We start from the raw sequence: 17,760 nt of genomic DNA on the forward strand, positions 1-17,760 counted from the left end.
AAGGAAAGTGGAGTGTCTAAGCAAATACACATTGAGCTTGGTTTTTAAACTCTGAGTAATTAAGGCCCTCAAATTACTTGCATCAATCACAAACTGTCTTTTGCTTGAAAAATGGCTTAGATAAAGCTTTCTCAATTTCCCACCATGAACCTCCTATGCTTTTCACTCTGAAATAAACAGAAGGTGTGGCAGAGGAGCAGATGTTATCTGCACAGCCCACATCTCCATGGTCCCCACCATCTCAGTCCATTCTGGTGTGCAGGATGGGACAGGGGCTTGGGGATACCATCTCCAGGAGTGGCCCTCAACCAATGACCAGTGGCAACTGGTATAGAAATCCCTCAGTCTCCTAACCCCTGGTGGGGGGCAGCAGCTCCCAGAGCTCCCAGCAAAACTGAGCTCCAGGTGCCCATGGTGGACACCTGCCAACAACACACTGTTAGTGTGCACCCTTCCATGATCACCAGAATGTGTTGTCTGGAATCACCGCCCAAATAAACCACTTGAGCCCTAATCTTGTCTGATTCTGGGGAAAACCCCAACTCAGACAGTCAGCAACATAAATACACAAGCTAAAAAAATTGGGCTTTAAACATATTTGTCTCCAAATTTAAAAACTACTAAGACACACACCAATCGAATTCAAGAAACTCCAACTTTTTCATCAGAAAGCCTTATCACAACCTTTAAAAATGCACCCCACAGTGGTCTTGAGGATTACATGTTCTATTATGAGCTAAGGCACCTAGCACAGTGCCAGGCACATACTAAGAGTTTAATAAATGTTAGCTATTATTACTCATGTAATAAGTACATGTAATAATTCTACTTTATGTAGAATTTGTTTGGGGCTTTAGATATTTAATGGTTTCAGGAGAACTTTACTTCTTTTTAATATCTTTGGCTCACAAATGCTATCACACAGTGAACATTCTGTCCTTTACTTCGATCTCATTTGAGACTGGAAGAGTGACTTTGACCTTGTTTAGAGACACCTTGCATCCTTGGGCTCCAAGCTTTCTCTCCCGCACCCCAAGCTCAACTTAGTGCCAACAAAACATGACTTTATATTTCAAATAAAAGTATCTTTGAAAAGGCTCATTAAAGGGTTCATAATATGTGTTGGTGTTTGAAATGAGTCTAAGGTGTATAAATGAATCAGGAACACACAGATTAAGTTTCCCTTGAAATAGAGTTTTCAAAAGAAAGGAATCCTTGGGAGAAAATAGTTATAAGGATTTACTGCTTTGTTTTGTTTGCTGGTTGTTTCATTTTGTTAAACATTTGAAAGACTGTTGAAATTTTTCTCTTCAATAAAAATACCCCTGAATTCTCTTAAAATTGCTGTTAAGAGACAATCATTTCTATGGGCAATAAATATTTAAAGTTCTTGTTACTTAGAGAACAAATTTCTAGAGGTTCTGTCAATCCCCCCAAAATTGTTTTAATATCCTAAAATGAAACATCTTTAAGGACTGGGCAATCTAACATGAATAGACTTCAGCATATGTTTACGTTTATGCCAAATTTATAAAGTCATCAGCATTACAGCTCATGAAAAACAATTTGTAAGAAAGACTGAAATTCCTTTACATTTTGCAAATTCATTTGCTTGACTTCCATCAAAGCTAAAAAATTTTTTTGGTAAATTATTATCATATCCAAATGTCTCCATGTTTTAAATACTTCATCGTAATTAAATATGCACCAAAGAAAGATTTAAAAAAAAATACTTTTGCCTATGCATGACTAGGCTAACATGTAAAAACATTAAATGAGATTTTAAAAACTCATTGTTTTCATAACCTGTGCTATAGAGTAGATGCAGTTAGACCTGAGAAAAATTAATTATAAATGATACAACACATGCCTAGTCCTCAAATATTTTAAATTAACTTGCTTTGACAAAAATGTACAATAGTGGGTTTCTGGGTAACCTATTCACTAAGAGCATTTTCTCTTAGGTATTTCTAATCTATTGCCTCTTATAGTTTGAATGGTCTATTACTTTTAAGAAGAAAAACACAGACAGTAATTACTTTTTCAATTTATAGATATATATATGTATTTTTAAAAAGTACTCTTCTTCCTTTTCACAAACAAATCCTAGTCTAGTTGTCCTTTTTTCCCTTCTGGTTACATCTCAATGGTGACCTCTCCTGTCTCTTGCCCCTACACCACCCACACATACCACATACATCACACACACACACACACACACACACACACACACACACACCCCACATACATACCACATACATCACACACACCCCCACATACATACCACATACATCACACACACACCACATACCACACCACACATACACATACACACCAAACCACACACATAAACACACCACACACACACATACCACACACACATACTACAAACATCACACCCCCGCCAGGGATTCTTCTGTCTCTGTGTGTGTCTCTCTCTGGCTTCCTCTCTTGATTCTTTCTCTCTTCCCTACTTCCCTATGTAAACCTCTCAAAGAAACTTACTCTTCAGAATTAAAGCACAAACACAATAATTAATTTGCCAAGATTATGTTGATAAAAAGGAGCAAATAATAAATGATGATAGCAAGTGATAAAAGCAAGCAAATCAATCAGTTTTATAAAGAGTGAACACCAGCTGCTGCCACAGAACAATACAGGAGCTCGATCATTTAACATGTTAAATGTGAGTTGCAGTTCTGCGTTATGCCTCTCTGAGAGGCGTTAGTTTATTCAATAAGGACAAGCCTGTCTCTCTGAGGTGAGATGCAAGAGTGACAGATTCAGCTGGCTTTGAACCACAGACATCACCATCACCCTGCAATCCAGTCAGGACTCACCGTCCAGAGATCCTTCCAGTCACTGTGTTTCTTTCAGCGAGAGGGAGAAGGGGTGAAATCCATGGCAGAGAATGACAGAACATTTCAGAAACAGAATTTTATTTGTTCTTTTGTTGGGAGAGCTAATTACATGTCGATTTGTGACCTTATGTCTTGATAAACTTATATTGATTGAACAGATTACTTCTTGCTGGTTCAGAAACATTCAGACATATTTGTGTTACTACCTATATAATTTATTGGAGGGCGCTGATGGCTTTAATGAAGTCAGAAAGTTTCGAGTAGCAGACGTAATGTAAGGCAGACTGCAATCTATGAATTTTCTAATTTTTCATTCTGGCTAAAACTATTAACCTATTTTGATTCATTAGCCATGTTTATATGTTTACATAGTGATTTATTTACATAAGCAGGTCTGTGTAAAGTAGACCAATATCCAGTGCCCTGTACAAGTTCAGGAAACAAGGAAAGAGGGGTCCAAGCTCCCAAGAGAGAGATTTAAATGTGAAGTTGGACCCGCAACTGACTAGTGAAATCTGCAACAGTAACTGCAGCCTCAGCCACACTGGCTGCACCCCACTTTCTACTTCGATGCCCTTTGAACTTGTGGTTCCCTCTGCCTGGGCTGGCAGATGCATGCATGGCTCTTCCCAGATGCATGCATGGCTCTCGGCCCAAATGTCTATGGAGAAAGCTTTCCTGACACCCTAAGTCAAATATACAAAATAGCATCCTTCATCTTCGTTTTATTTTGTTCTTAGCTTCCTATCTTCATTGGCCTGGTCCATAACTTTAGTTTTATTACTATATATTTTATCCACTAGAATTTATTCCTTTTTGTTTACTGCTTTTCTTAGCTCCTAGAAGGGTGTCTGAAGGGCATTAAAAAAATAATTGTTGAATTGACTAGAAGGTAACTGTGAAGCATTAACATCATTTACCTTGACTAATATCATCTCAATACCATGCAAGTCACTGTGACAAATGAAAGACATGGTCCTTTTCTTCGAGATGCTTATAATCTATTTGGTAAGACAAGCCTGTCACATATTATTTTAGCTATCTATTACTGTGTAACAAATTACCCCAAACATCAGTAGCTTAAAACAATAAATGTTTATTATAACACACAGTTTCTGTGGATCAGAATCTAGGAGTGGCTTGGCTGGGTGGTCCTGGCTCAGGGTGTCTCATGGGGTCACAGCCAAGACATCGGCCGGAGCTGGTCATCTGAAGGCTGCCTGGGGCTGAAGGGCCACTTCCAAGCGAGCTCAGCCACATGCTGTCAAGTTAGAGCTGGTGTTTGGTTGCAGGCTTCAGTTGCTCACCACATAGACCTCTCCAGAAGGCTGCTTGAGCGTCCTCATGACCTGCAGCGGGATTCTTCCAGATGAGTGACCCAGAAGAGAGCCAAGTGAAAGCCTCAATGTTGCTTCTGACCTGCCTTGGAGGTCGCCCTCTGCCATGTTTGTAACACTCTTATGGTCATACAGGTGAGCCCTATCTGCAAAAGAGTGTGAATACCAGGAGGTGAGAATCACCTTGGAGACTGGCTATCACACACATGGAATAAATAACGAAGCATATGTGTCCATGTATAATTAAGTGCTATACTGTGAAAACATTCTAGATTCAATCTGTTTTTAGAACTTGGACTTACATAGTTGGAAAGGCTTAGTTAGACGGCAAATTTAAACCTCATCTGCACAAAGGTTCCAGATATTTTCACAACATAAACCCCATTCATTTATTCAGTAAATATTTATTAAATAATTATTCATTAAATAAATATTTATACATAATATTTATTAAGCCACTGCTTGCTGTGCTAGGTCCAGTGTTTAGAATAAAGCTCAGATCCTGGGAAGGGGGAACTCACAGTCCAGGGTGTGTAAGGTCCAAACTTTGGAGCCATAATGGTTTTGAGTGAATTTAAATACTTTGTGCAGTGGGGCAAGGACCATCATCCAAAGCCAGTTTTTCTCTGGACACTAAAAACAGAAATTACAAATACACAAAATATCTGTTACCGAAAGTGGGGTCTGGCTGCTCACTGCTCAAAAGCCAATAAAGAGCCAAAGTTGGTAGAAAGGAATATTTGCTTTATTTCAGATGCTGGCAACAAGGGTGGGGGTCAGGGGGGCAGACTCATGTCCAAAGGCCACCCCCCACACTGACAATCAGTGGGCAAGAGCTTTTATAGGCGGAGGGAGGGGACTACATGCAGAAACAGCACAGTCAGCTCTGACAGTCATCTTGAAACTGGTCAGGCGGTGGTCTGACCACCATCATCTTGATTGTTTTAAGTACAGTTAATCTTCAGTTCCAGGGCTGGTTTGCTCCCATTTCTCTGAGGCCAGTTCTTGGAATTGTGTCAGCTTATGTCATGGCTACAGTCTGGTCATCATGCAGTTAATGTCTTCCACCTGGTGGGGGTTTCAGTATCTATAAGACAGCTCGCAGGATATGGCTCAGAATATTATCTCTAGCCCATGAAGAAGAACTAAAGGTTCCTCTTTGCTTCATGATTAAACTATTATTATTTAGTCTTGTTGGACTGTTTTCCTTTGTTTCTGCAGTTTCTCACTTTTCTAATTAAACTAATTCTTTGGCTAAAGTTTTCCCACAGACAAAAGGCAGGCTGAGGACATGGGGGGCAAGGACCATATGGTCCTGCTCCATTTCATATTCACATTATGTGAATGGAAAATAAAATTGTCATCATACTCTCAGTATAAGCAATTTCAATTTAATAGCAGAAAGGTGGATTTTGGAAATAATCAGCTAAGTAATCTAACATCAAAAAATTCACCAATCATGATTACAAAATGTGAAGGGAAGCCACATGTGAAGGGAAGCCACATGACCACCTTAACAAAGGAATCAGTAGAAACTGATCTTATTCTCTAAAGCACCTCTACTTCCCCTCCCATGCCCAAATGGGAATGCAACTGATTTTTATGGGTTTTTAATTTATCAGGCCACCAAATCATGTTCAAGACCAACGACTCTCCATTAGTATTTGTCACAACAGTGACTGACCAAAAGGACATTTAGCATCTAAATTAAGTGACCATTGATTATTTTAACATTTTCTCTTCTCCCTATCCATTGCCTGATTTATTATTCTTATCTCACTTTCAGGACCAAGTTTATGGCCTATGTTAATGCTAATTTTCCTCCCTCTCTAAGGAATTAGAGAACAACTACCATCTCAGTCATTTGGTCAATGTTCTTTAATACAGAGATTAACCCAATGCACGGTTACAGGTAACATAAAATTCAAGCAGAAACCAAACCCCAAACAGTTATAGGATTGAAGGATCAAAAAAATAAAATAAATTTAAGAACATGAAAAAAAAAAAAAACCCCAGCATAGCAGAGAAATAGACCCTCTACACCTGTGGTGGAACCAAGGACAGACGTAAGAGCCTGACAACTGTACAGACACACTGACTTACTAATTCCTCTTCTAGGAAGGACAAAAATGTGAATGGACCCAAAGATGGAATGATAAGGATGTTCATGGCAGAGTGATATATATTTGTGAAAACAGAAACAAATTAAATGCTCATCAAGAGAGTGTTTCATTGTGTGGATATAATTATCTAAGTACACAAAAAATCAATGGAAACAATCGTGTGATCGATATTACATATGTGCTTTTAAGAGTACATATTTACTTGGAAATGAGGTTGGAAGGATTTTTACAATGCAGCAATGATTTATCTGTAGTTGGTAGGATTGTAGGTGATTTGCATTTTCTTTTTCCTTTTTTTTTTTTGGCCATGCTCCTCAGCTTGCAGGATCTTAGTTTCCCGCCCAGGAGCCCTCGGCAGTGGAAGCGCGGAGCCCTAACCACTGGACAGCCAGAGAAATTCCGATTTGCATTTTCTTATTGAGATTTTCTCTTCTTTTTCCACAAGCACACTTAGTGGATGCATCACATCAAACGCTCATCCCTACTCTCAACGACTTTGGCTCTGGGGTAGGCTGTGTGACTTGTTTGGCCAGCAGGATGTTAGCAGGCATGGTGCAGGCAGAGGCTTGGAAAGCACTGGCACGATGGACTTACTCTTGCTCTTGCCCCTCTGCTGTCTCCACAAGGACATGCCCATTGGCAGATGAAAGGTGGTGGGTGAGTGAGGCAGAGCTGAGCTGCCCGTTTTCCCCCTGAGACTGCCCCAGTTCCCCAAGGGCCGGCCAGTCCCCAGATCCTGAGTGAGCCCAGAAGATCAGCAGAGTCCTGCTCAGGCAGACCTGCCAACCACTGGCCCAGGGCGTGAGACCAGAGGAAGGTAGCCATGCCCCCCAGCCTTGCAGGGTCCCTAACTCAATCACATGCTTTGTTCTCTGCTGCTGGCATTTTGTGTTTGCTGGCTGCCCTGCATTCATGTAGCCACAGGCAACCAGGAGAGCACGATGGGAGTTGGAAGAAAAATCAACAACCAGCTCAGGTTCAAACCAAAGTATTAGTATAGAACTTGCCAGAAGACATTTCTGAACAGGCTAGACTGGAAGAAAGTTTAAAATCAATATAAAAATGGAACTGATGTTCTAACATGTGCAAGGCACCGTGCCACGGTCTGGGTGGGTCACCAAGGGCAAGGACACACCCTGCCCCCCTCCTGGAACACACACTGCAGTCAGGGACCCTCCTGGCACAGACCCGGCTCTCAGACAGTCACCAATGACCGGATGCACGTGCCACTGCACTCAAGAGCTTTAAACTTGAAGGTAGTTAAAAATGCATCAGCTCTTCCCCAACCTGATGCTGAGAGCATCATGAAATCAAAAAGGCTGCTCCAACAACTGGATGAACTTAAAGTAACGAGGTCTCTAAGTTGACTCGAACAGAAGAAAATGATATTACGTTTTCAAGGAGGACAAATGAACGTATCTACCTGTAACCTTTCTGACAGCCAGAGATCCACTGCCATCGAAAATTCTGCGGCTGGGGTGCATGATTCCCAGCCAGCTGAGAGTTTATTAAGACATCGCAGAGACACCAAACCTTCCAGTCCGAGGCCGCCTGCTGGCAGCCCCAAGGCGCTCACTTTGGAAGCTGACAATCTGAGCTAACATCAGGGAATGGAGATGCTCAGACATGGGGCACAGACTGGCACAGGGATGTCCGCCCACTGGTCCCTCCCTCCCCCCGGTGCCTGAAGATTACAGAATGGTATGACATCCCAAACTTGTCCAGCACCCAGCACCCTTATGTGTTCATCCTGGAGATGCTGGGGGTGTTGCCAAGCCCCGCTGCCCTGTGGAACGAAGTGTTGCCTTTGGTGTGACGGACAAATCTTTCCTCGAGCAGAGCCCAGTCTGCCTGGCCAGCCCTAACTCCCAAGATCCTTTCCCTCCACCCGCTGCACTCCGCTTACCCAGGTTAAGTATCTGCTCTTCCTGCTTTTCTCACCTCTGTGCTTGTTCAGCCTGTGACTCTCATCCCCTCCAGCCTCCCTCTCTTCTATCTTCCAATTTGGGCTTTGCTTCCTAGGACTCGCTCCCCAACTAGACTGTAAAAACGATCATTAAAGGACTTCCCTGGTGGCGTAGTGGTTAAGAATCCACCTGCCAATGCAGGGAACATGGGTTCGAGCCCTGGACCAGGAAGATCCCACATGCCATGGAGCAACTAAGCCCATGTGCCACAACTACTGAGCCTGCACTCTAGAGCCCACGAGCCACAACTACTGAAGCCCATGTGCCACAACAACTGAGCTTGCGTGCCACAACTACTGAAGCCCACGAGCCTAGAGCCCGTGCTCTGCAATGAGAAGCCACCACAATGAGAAGCCCGCTCACCGCAACGAAGAGTAGCCCCTGCTCGCTGCAACTAGAAAAAGCCTGTGCGCGGCAATGAAGACCCAACACAGCCAAAAAAAATATTATGAATAAATTTAAAAAAATAATAAAAACGATCATCACATAATATGCAACAAGCCAGGCACTTTGTTAGGTGCTTTGCCTGTCTTAGCTCATTTTATCCTGTTCTACAACTCTAGGAGATTAGCATCATTACTATTATTATCATCACCATGTATCCTAGTTTTCAGATAAGGAAAGTGAGGCATGAAGAGGCTGAAGCAACCTGCCCAGAGCACCAGTACCAGTGGGTCTGGAGGTCACATGTTTACTACAATATTACCAGTGCCCATCGCACTGAATGAAGGAACGAATGAAACCTCTCCTTGAGGCTGTTCCTGCAGGCAGAATTAATCACACTCTCCTTTGCTTTCAAATCTCCACCTTAACACATTCTACCTCATAAAACTGAAGCCCAGTTTCCAAATAATCTGCACTGTCATGCATTGCTGTGCATTCATACCCTAGACCTCCTTTGCCAGAAAGAAGTCAGGCTTGCATAGATCAGGTGACCTCCAGCTCTGGTACTGCCGGACGGCAGCTGCTCCTGAGACAGGCCCAGGAGACCACAGGAGAAGTGGGCAGAAGGGCTGTGGGCAGCCCTCACCATGAAGAAGCACAGCCTTTCCCCCTCTGATCAAGGGTCTCCAAGAGCTTGCTGGTTCACTTAGAACCACCATCTAAGATGCAGGTCCCCTGCCAACCTCCCCTCCTATGCCTCCCACATCTTAGCTTCAACCACAGCAGTAGGTGAGGTTGTGGTGGTTATGGAGGAACAGGAGCAATGGGCTGCAGGCAGACAGCTCAGCAGGAAGTGGAGAGAGGAAGCGGTGGTCATGGGAGCACCTAGAGTCTGAGCCAATTGTGTGGTGGAAGCATTGAGTCCCCTCAGGCCAAGACCTAGTGGGGTTTAAACATCAGGTGTTGCTGTCATTGGCCTTCTTTGCAATTCAAGAGGAACCAAAAAAGGGATTTAAGGGGGGAGTCCTAGTTTTTGCTTAACCCGCTCCAAATGAATAGCTGAATGAACATCTGTTGAATAGCTATTGACAGCCCAGGTCTAAAGCTGTCTGTTGACCTCAGAGTCTGTGAGGTATGGCATCTCACCTCTGGCAGGGGACACCTAAGAGGGAAGGAATTGTATGAAGGGATTTTGTAGCTATCTGGAAAGAGAGCTCCCTCTGCTTTGAGACATTCAGTTTTCAAATGTACTTTCTGCTTGGAGGACCCCCTATATTTTTCCGTTGTTCCATCACTAGATAGAAAATTCCAAAAGAAAGGGGTACAGCCACACACATTTCTCTCCTGCCAGCTCCTTTCCCTCTGCAAATTGCAAGAGGGTTATTTTATAAAATTTAAATGTACGCAATTTAATTGCCTGTCATAATAAGCAAGTGTCACTGCTAAAACAGACTAATTCTGATCAAATATTTTGGTCAGCTTCCTGGCTTTCAAAAGGTCTTTGGAGCCAGGGTCCAAATTCCACCTTGCTGGTTGAGGGTGTGCTTAAACACACATGGGCTCCCTGTGAAAGGCATTCACATATTTACTGGAATGCATCCAAAGAGACAAAGAATCCTGACACCGCCCATCAGTATTAAGACCCTCCCCCTCCACTGTCTTGAACTGAAAGTCTGTGAGGAAGGCAAGGTGATTTAAACCCACAGCTAAAGTTCAACAGTGAGATGTCCCTTAGAAGACAGACGTTGCTGTTCATATACCCATTAGAGAGAAAATGGTGATGCTGCTAGTGACGATTTCCAAAGATTAATTTCAAAAAGAGAAAAAAGGAAATCTGATATTGATGACTAGCAGATGGAGTAATACAAAACTAAGACAAGTGATCATGTCAAATGCATAGTTACATTTAATCTCAATAACTATAACTGCAATGTCCTTAAACACACACTTGGTTTCCTTCTAAAAGAATAGTAGATAAAGTTGATTTACAAAGCACTTTCACATAACATTTCTCATTTTTTCCTCACAATGCTTTGCTTTAGAAAGTTCCACCCCCATTTTACATAAGAGGAAACCAGATGAGCATTCTACCACCCAGCTAGTAACCAGGTTATTAAACAATATAGACAGTAATTAAGGGCATGGGATCCAGAGCCAGACAGAAATGTACTCAAATTCTGGCCCTTCCATTTACTGGTCATATGACTTAGACAAGTTAATAGTTAAAATCTGGACCCAAACTTACATTTTGCAACTCATAATCCTATGACACAATACCAAAGTGCTAAGGAAGACACAGGCAACACAAGGGGGAGGGAAAAACATGCCTACTTTTCTTTGTCAAATGAGACGTCCCACCATCATGGGCATATCTCCACTCTATGTGATTACTGTAGTGTCTAAAACTACTTACAAGGAACAAGTGACTCACTCTTACAAGCCCTTAGTGATATGTTGGTTGTGTTGGTATACTATTTATTTGTAATATCTATACATATGCTGCCTCCTTGATAAAGCAATAAAGTTTCCAATAAAACTTACCACTGTGGGCGGTGCAGGGGTGGGCTGAGCCAGTCTGAGGGGCCAGTCTGGGCCAGAACCAGGCAAAGCTGGGAAGGTCCAGGCAGAAGGCCTCAGGCTAGCACTCTGGGTCTACCCAGGAGGCAGGACTATTGTGACAGTAGTTCTAACCTAAGGAGAAAATGTTGCAGGTACAGCTGGGAAGCTGACACCACAGCTGGTCTGTGAGATTGTTGCTGGGACCAAGAAGCCAAGTGTGTCGGTTAACTAGGGCCACAATAATGCCGTGTAATAAATGACCCCAAAATCGAGTGGCTAAAAGCAACACTCCTTTATCGTATGGCTCTAGAGGTCACCTGGGGCAGCTCTGCTTCACTCTGCAGGTCTACAGTTCTGAGTTCTTGCCATGGTCTCGGTCTCTCCCTCTCCCAGAGGGCTTGTGGGGGCACATTCCTCTCAAGGTGATGGCAAAGGCACAAGAGGAAAAGAAGAAACATGCCAAGACTTGTAAGGCCTTGACTAAAAATTGGCACTATCACTTCAGCCCTATTTCATGGAGCAAAGCAAAAGGCCAAGCCCAATGTCACAAGGTGGAGAAGGACACTCTGCCCATGACAGGGCCGTGGTAATTATGCAGGAGACTCAAAGAACTAACTCGAGCCAGTAATCCAATTAACTCTGCCCACCTCCATGGCCACATCATTATATCCCTCCAGTACAAAAAACATCCCCACCTCCATCAAAGGGCACCCAGAAGTCTCACCCAATTGTGGCATCAGGAAACACTTAGGACTCCATGATTACATATGGTCCAGATGTGAAATGGACCTGGGAACTAAAAGCACAAGCTACTGGCCCACCCCCTCCCACACCCACACAACAAGCAACACTGTAACAGAGACAGGATAATCACAATAGGCACCCCTATTCAAAACAAGGAAACTTGATCTTCAGCAAATCTGAAGTCCCTCTAGGCAAATTAGAAGAGTTCCCCTGCCATGGGAGTAGGAAGTGTTTCTTTCTCTCTTTTTAAAAAAATTTAATATATATATTTTTTAATTCTTTTTTTAAAAATTTTATTGGAGTACAGTTGATTTACAATGCTGTATTAGTTTCAGGTATACAACAAAGTGAACCAGTTATACATATATCCACTTTTTTTTAGATTCTTTTCCCATATAGGCCATTATAGGAAGTGTTTCTTGATTGGATCTTGGTTCTGTTCCCATGGGAAAGGGAGGAGTGGATGGGGGAGGGGGTAAGGGTTGGGACCCACAGTCCATGCTCTCTACAGCTCCCCGCTCTGTCCCAAGATATCCTTGCCATCATGTTCCTCATTGCTTCTGAAGAGGACACTGAAAATTATACCTTTCATTGGTGGCTACGTTTTCCCAGCCTGCTTCCCACCTGAAGAAAATTGGACACACTCAAAAAGTGTTTCAGTCTCTTTAGTTCAGGCTGGTAGGACTTTGGTAATATCACTCTCTCTACAACTTAGTGGGCTTTCTATGGATTTGATTGCAGTTCATTCCATTTGTCAAAATCACAATGTTTTTCAAGACACGTTTCTCTCCGGATTTGAATTACTAGCACTTTGGGCACATCCAGTGGCTGTGGACCCATGCCTCTGTCCAGCTCAAAGAGCTACAAAAAGTCATTTTGTCATATTTTGCAGTGTTACAGCCACACCCCTGATTGGGTCTTTGCCCTGAAGCCATGTTTTCTTGCAAGTCACCTGAATTTGGTCTTTGTCTTTCCTGTTATATAATTCAACAACCATTCCCTGGACTTAATCTTTGTCCCCAGGCTGTATCTTAATTTAAGAATCTTTTCCTGCCTAGACTGGCTGAAGATAACAGTTTTATTTTCTAAGTAGCAACTTCTGGGCTGCTTGCAAACTGTTCTTTTCTTTTGTTTGGTTTCTGTTTTGAGCGCATCTCTTCCTTATAGTAACTTACTGTATGCATTTAAAAGCAAACAACTCATTCTTTCAAAAATTTTCTCTGTCTGCCCTTTCCTTTGGTTATGTTGCTCACTTCTTTGAGTGATTTTACCATGCAACAAATCAGTGGATGGAAAAATCCTAATATTTAGATTTGTTCACAGAGAATGTCGCACTTGGACCTTAAGACCAAATTTATCTGTACTAACCAACTCTTCTAGAACTCTACTGAGAGGTATCAAGAACTGGTTCAGCCCTAAAGAAATATTAGAATTTTTAAATTGTACTATTTCTCCTGTTGGGACCCAATAGAGAGAAAAATGATAGAATAGGACTTGATCATTTCAAAAATTTTCAAAATCTTACCTTCATCCTTTGGAAGGGCCACAGCAAATTCTACTGGTCTGGAAGTATCTGGAACAAAATGCTACCATTTGTCAGCCCCAATATGGTGGAGTCATAGATTACCTGCTATTTGGTAGAGGCAGTAGATGGCAGAATGATCTGGTTCTACTTAAAGCAGCAGTCCCCAACCTTTTTGGCACCAGGGACTGGTCTCGTGGAAGATAGTTTTTCCATGGACCCAGGGAGGGGGATGGTTTCAGGATGATTCAAGCGCATTACATTTATTGTGCACTTTATTTCTCTTATTATTACATTATAATATATAATGAAATAATTATGCAACTCACCATAATGCTGACAGGAGGCGGAGCTCAGGCGGTAATGCAAGCTATGGGGAGCAGCTGTAAGTACAGACAAGCTTCGCTAGATCGCCTGCTGCTCACCTCCTGCTGTGCGGCCCAGTTCCTAACAGGTACTGGTCCGTGGCCCGGAGGTTGGGGACTCCTGACCTAAAGCACTACACAGGTCACCTCAGATTCATGAATGCAAGGTTCTTCTAGAAAGAGCAAACCATCATTTTTTTTGTATGTATATTTTTTATACAACAGGTTATTATCCATTTTATACATATTAGTGTATATATGTCAATCCCAATCTCCCAGTTCATCCCACCACCACCACCCCGCCCCCACCCCCGCCACTTCCCCCCCTGGTGTCCATACGAGCAAACCACGATTTTTTTCCACAAAGACTCTAGACTGATCTGCAAAGTTTATGACTTTGTAGTGCCTAGGTCTATAGTAGATGGGTTAACTAACTGTGGCCCATTGGCCTCCACTGCAGAGCCAGTAAGGTCAAGGCTATAGACATTACAGACTCTTGCAAGACTTTGTCCCACTGGAGGCAAAAAGAGACTAATCCATTCAATGTACACAGTTTGTCTCCAGTAAAGACAGAGCTAAGCCTCTTACCAATGGAAATCCCTGAATGAATTCGGCTTCTAGCATGGGGCAAATGGACCAGGTCTTCCTAGAATATAGGGTAACGGAGCTGGCTTCAGTGCTCAACTCTACAGCGTCTGCAGGTCTAACTGGGGACTCAGCTTCCAATGGGTGCTGACCCTCCCTAAGTTCATGGAGGCTGTAGACTGGGATGACTTGGCCCAAATCATTCCAAAAAGGATCAGGTAGCCTCCTTAAACTGGACAAAGAAGGGCTCTTACTCGAATCCAAATGCTTGGGCAGAAGGCCCTGACATATTGCCTTACACCTCACATATCAAACCTGGTGTAACTAGTGTACATAGAGTTTAACTTCCCTTGGAAGGCAGATGCAATTTCCTTACAATGTTTTCCTTGGGGCACAACTAGATGCTCTGGCTATAAACGTAGGGTACTGCTCACCTCTAGGCCTGCCCTAGAAGGCAGCTAATCATATCCTTGGTCCCAGACCTGCAGAAGTAGGTGTCACCTCTGGCTGTGCTGAAAGGAAGATGTTAGTCTATTAGGACCCAGAGGAGCGTGGCAGCAGCAGTCAGAAGAGAAAGGCTCTGACCCAACGACATTCATAGTCATAACTTGCATCTTTTCCATGTGTTCCAATTGTTACACACACTTTATGTAGCTTATTATGTTTCCTTTCACAGTAACCTCCACTCTACAGATGGAAAGAAGCCTAGGCTCGAAGAAGTTCAATAACTTGTCTCGGGTCTCCCAGCTAGTAGATGGCAGCACCGGGATCTGAAGGCAGGCATTCTGTTTCCACATGGGATGTTATCTGCGGGGAGGGTCTTCAGCCACGTGTGATTCTCAGCCCTGAGGACAGAGATGTTAGTTGACTGCACCTTCATCCTCTTCCTGGGCACATGGCATCTGGAAATTTGAAAGCCTGTATCTTCACATGAACAGAGGCTCCCCCAGCCTCTTCTTGGAAGGAGACTGCAGTTTCCTCTGCCAAAGAGCCAACTCAAATGTTTGTTCGCAGCATCATTTTGAGCTGTCCAAGCTCACAAAGACTCCAGTGGACATTCCAGACTCTATCACTTAGACCACTGCAGAGTCGAATTCAGTCTGGAAATTTCAGCATCTTACGTACGGACTCTCACTTTGATAAGCACCGGCTGCTCCACCAAGAGGAATTAGCTATAAGTGATCTAACCGACCTACTAGTTGGGGTTTAGATTAAACACCTGAATTGTGGATAAAGTCTTGCAAATACAGTTGAAGTCATTTTTATAGTTGATTCTAAGGAGTAACACACAATGGGATCAATTACTTTTGAGATATTTCGTAGGCTGTGAATATAAAATCATACTGCTAAGGAAAAGTGAGAGTTTTTCTAAAATACTCTGGAGTAAATTCAGCTGGAAGAAAAAGGAAGCCTTAGCCTTCACTGTTTTAAACCACTTAGAATTGAAATACGATGTGTGGAGAGACTGTTCCTAGTCACTCTGGTTCGTAGTGTGGTGCTGAAACATAGATTTTGTTAAAGCATTAACAGCCTAGACTCTCAGCTGAACTTACACAGTTTGGCCCAAAGTTGACATGTGTCCTACGTTTCTAATATGCATGTGTTCCTACCTCAGTGAACAGCACTGTGAACACCAGAAACCTGGTCCCATGCCTATATCCAATCTCCAAGTCCTGATCATCCACTCATGTTAATCGAGCCTGACTCTACCTGCCTCTCTCCATCAAGGTACCACCATAATACAGGCCCCCATGCTCTCACAACCAAATTACCAAGTAGCCTGCCCGCTGACGCTCTTGACTCCACGGTCTCTCCTGCTCACTCACCCACACTGCACTGCTGTGAGTTTCCTCAAATGTTTGAACCTCTTCCCCAGGTTGCTTAGCCTGGGTACACAGCCTCCTCATCTGCTGTGGCTCAACTTCCCCCCATCACACTCCACTCCAGCTACTTCAACCAACACCAGGGCCCAGATGCTCTCTTTTCTTCTCTGCTTAAGCTTTGGTTTTTGTTTTTATGTGCGTGGAATGCCCTTTCCCCTACCCCTGCCCCCAGGGAGAGGGAGGTATAGAGAGGGAGCCAGAGCTAGAACTGGAGATGGATGTGCAGACACACAAGTTGATGAGCACAGAACATGAGTGAGAAGGACACCCACCGAAACCATTCATGGGGACCTCTAAGGAATGGGGCTCCAGGGGGGATGTTAAGGAAGTGGTACTGCAGGATGTACCTTTTACTTTTGTATATTGTTTAGATTTTTCTAGAGTGAATACGTTTAACTTACCTCTATATATTTTAAATTACATTTTCCCATCCTCACCTCCAGAGATACTGATTCAGTGGGGAAGGGTCCAGGATTCTAATCTTCCAAAGACCCTTCATAGACTCTGTTACTCAGTTAGGGAACTGTAGCTGAAAAGATTGTTTCCAGTATAATAAGGCAATTGACATTTTTGTTTTTTAAGAAAAGCTCCAACTCTATTACACAATCATTTTTTATTATTTCCTTTTATTTTACAGTAGCTTCTTTCTACTACAAATTCACATTCTCTAAGTATATTAGATTTGAAATATCTGTAAGAATTATAATAGCATTGGCAGTCATTTTAACAGTTAGCCACATTTGAACAAAGGGCCTAAATAATCATTGTAAAGCATGTATTTGTGAAGTAGGTTTCATAAGCCATTTTAAAATTAAGGCAAACAAGAAAAAAACCCTACAAATACAAATATCAGGGTTTCTCAGATTCTAAATTTATAACACTAACTTAATTACCATTTGATTGACTCTCAAAACAATGGATATTTTCAAAACACGAAGTAGAAAGTTATTAGAAATAACAACTTCAGTATAATGTATACCTATTTCACTAAACATTTTTAAGTTTTGACTTTGGGAAAATGTAAAGATGTAAATGTTTTTATAATTAACTTTTGAAAATATCTGTAATGCCCTAAAATGCAGACATCAACGCATCTATTTCTTTAAACTTGTTAGTTATATTTTCAATACATTCTCCAGCTTTTAATCTTAGCCCATCAATTACAAGATAGTCCTCGTCACAGTGGTTCTCAAGCGAGCTGCCAACAGGAGCTTCAGGGCCACATTTCGATAACTGTAAAAATAATCATAAAAGTCATCAAATTTACTTGAAGACCAGGCTTAATTATTTGAACAAAACATAAAGTTGTCAGTAACTCCTTAAGAAGGTGTTCCATTTGCTGGTGGTCAAATAATGATCCCCACATAAAGTATAACGTACAGTAAGTGTGTGAGTGTAAAAATAACATAGTATTTGGTCCTGTCTCTACT

At 42.5% G+C, this 17,760-nt stretch overlaps 1 protein-coding gene across 4 annotated transcripts in view; it reads right to left on the bottom strand.

Moving 5' to 3' along the window:
- Positions 1 to 17,345: 17,345 nt before the first annotated feature.
- ZCWPW2 (zinc finger CW-type and PWWP domain containing 2) overlaps positions 17,346 to 17,760 on the bottom strand; it is a 138,952-nt gene continuing 138,537 nt past the window's right edge. For all 4 annotated transcript variants that reach the window (XM_060162494.1, XM_060162495.1, XM_060162497.1 and 1 more), the window contains one exon: positions 17,346 to 17,563. In XM_060162494.1, the coding sequence (XP_060018477.1) occupies positions 17,402 to 17,563 (162 nt within the window). In that variant the 3' untranslated portion in view covers positions 17,346 to 17,401. The remainder of the gene's footprint in view (positions 17,564 to 17,760) is intronic.

This window comes from Lagenorhynchus albirostris, chromosome 10 (genome assembly GCF_949774975.1).
Source record: "Lagenorhynchus albirostris chromosome 10, mLagAlb1.1, whole genome shotgun sequence".
NCBI lineage: Eukaryota > Metazoa > Chordata > Mammalia > Artiodactyla > Delphinidae > Lagenorhynchus > Lagenorhynchus albirostris.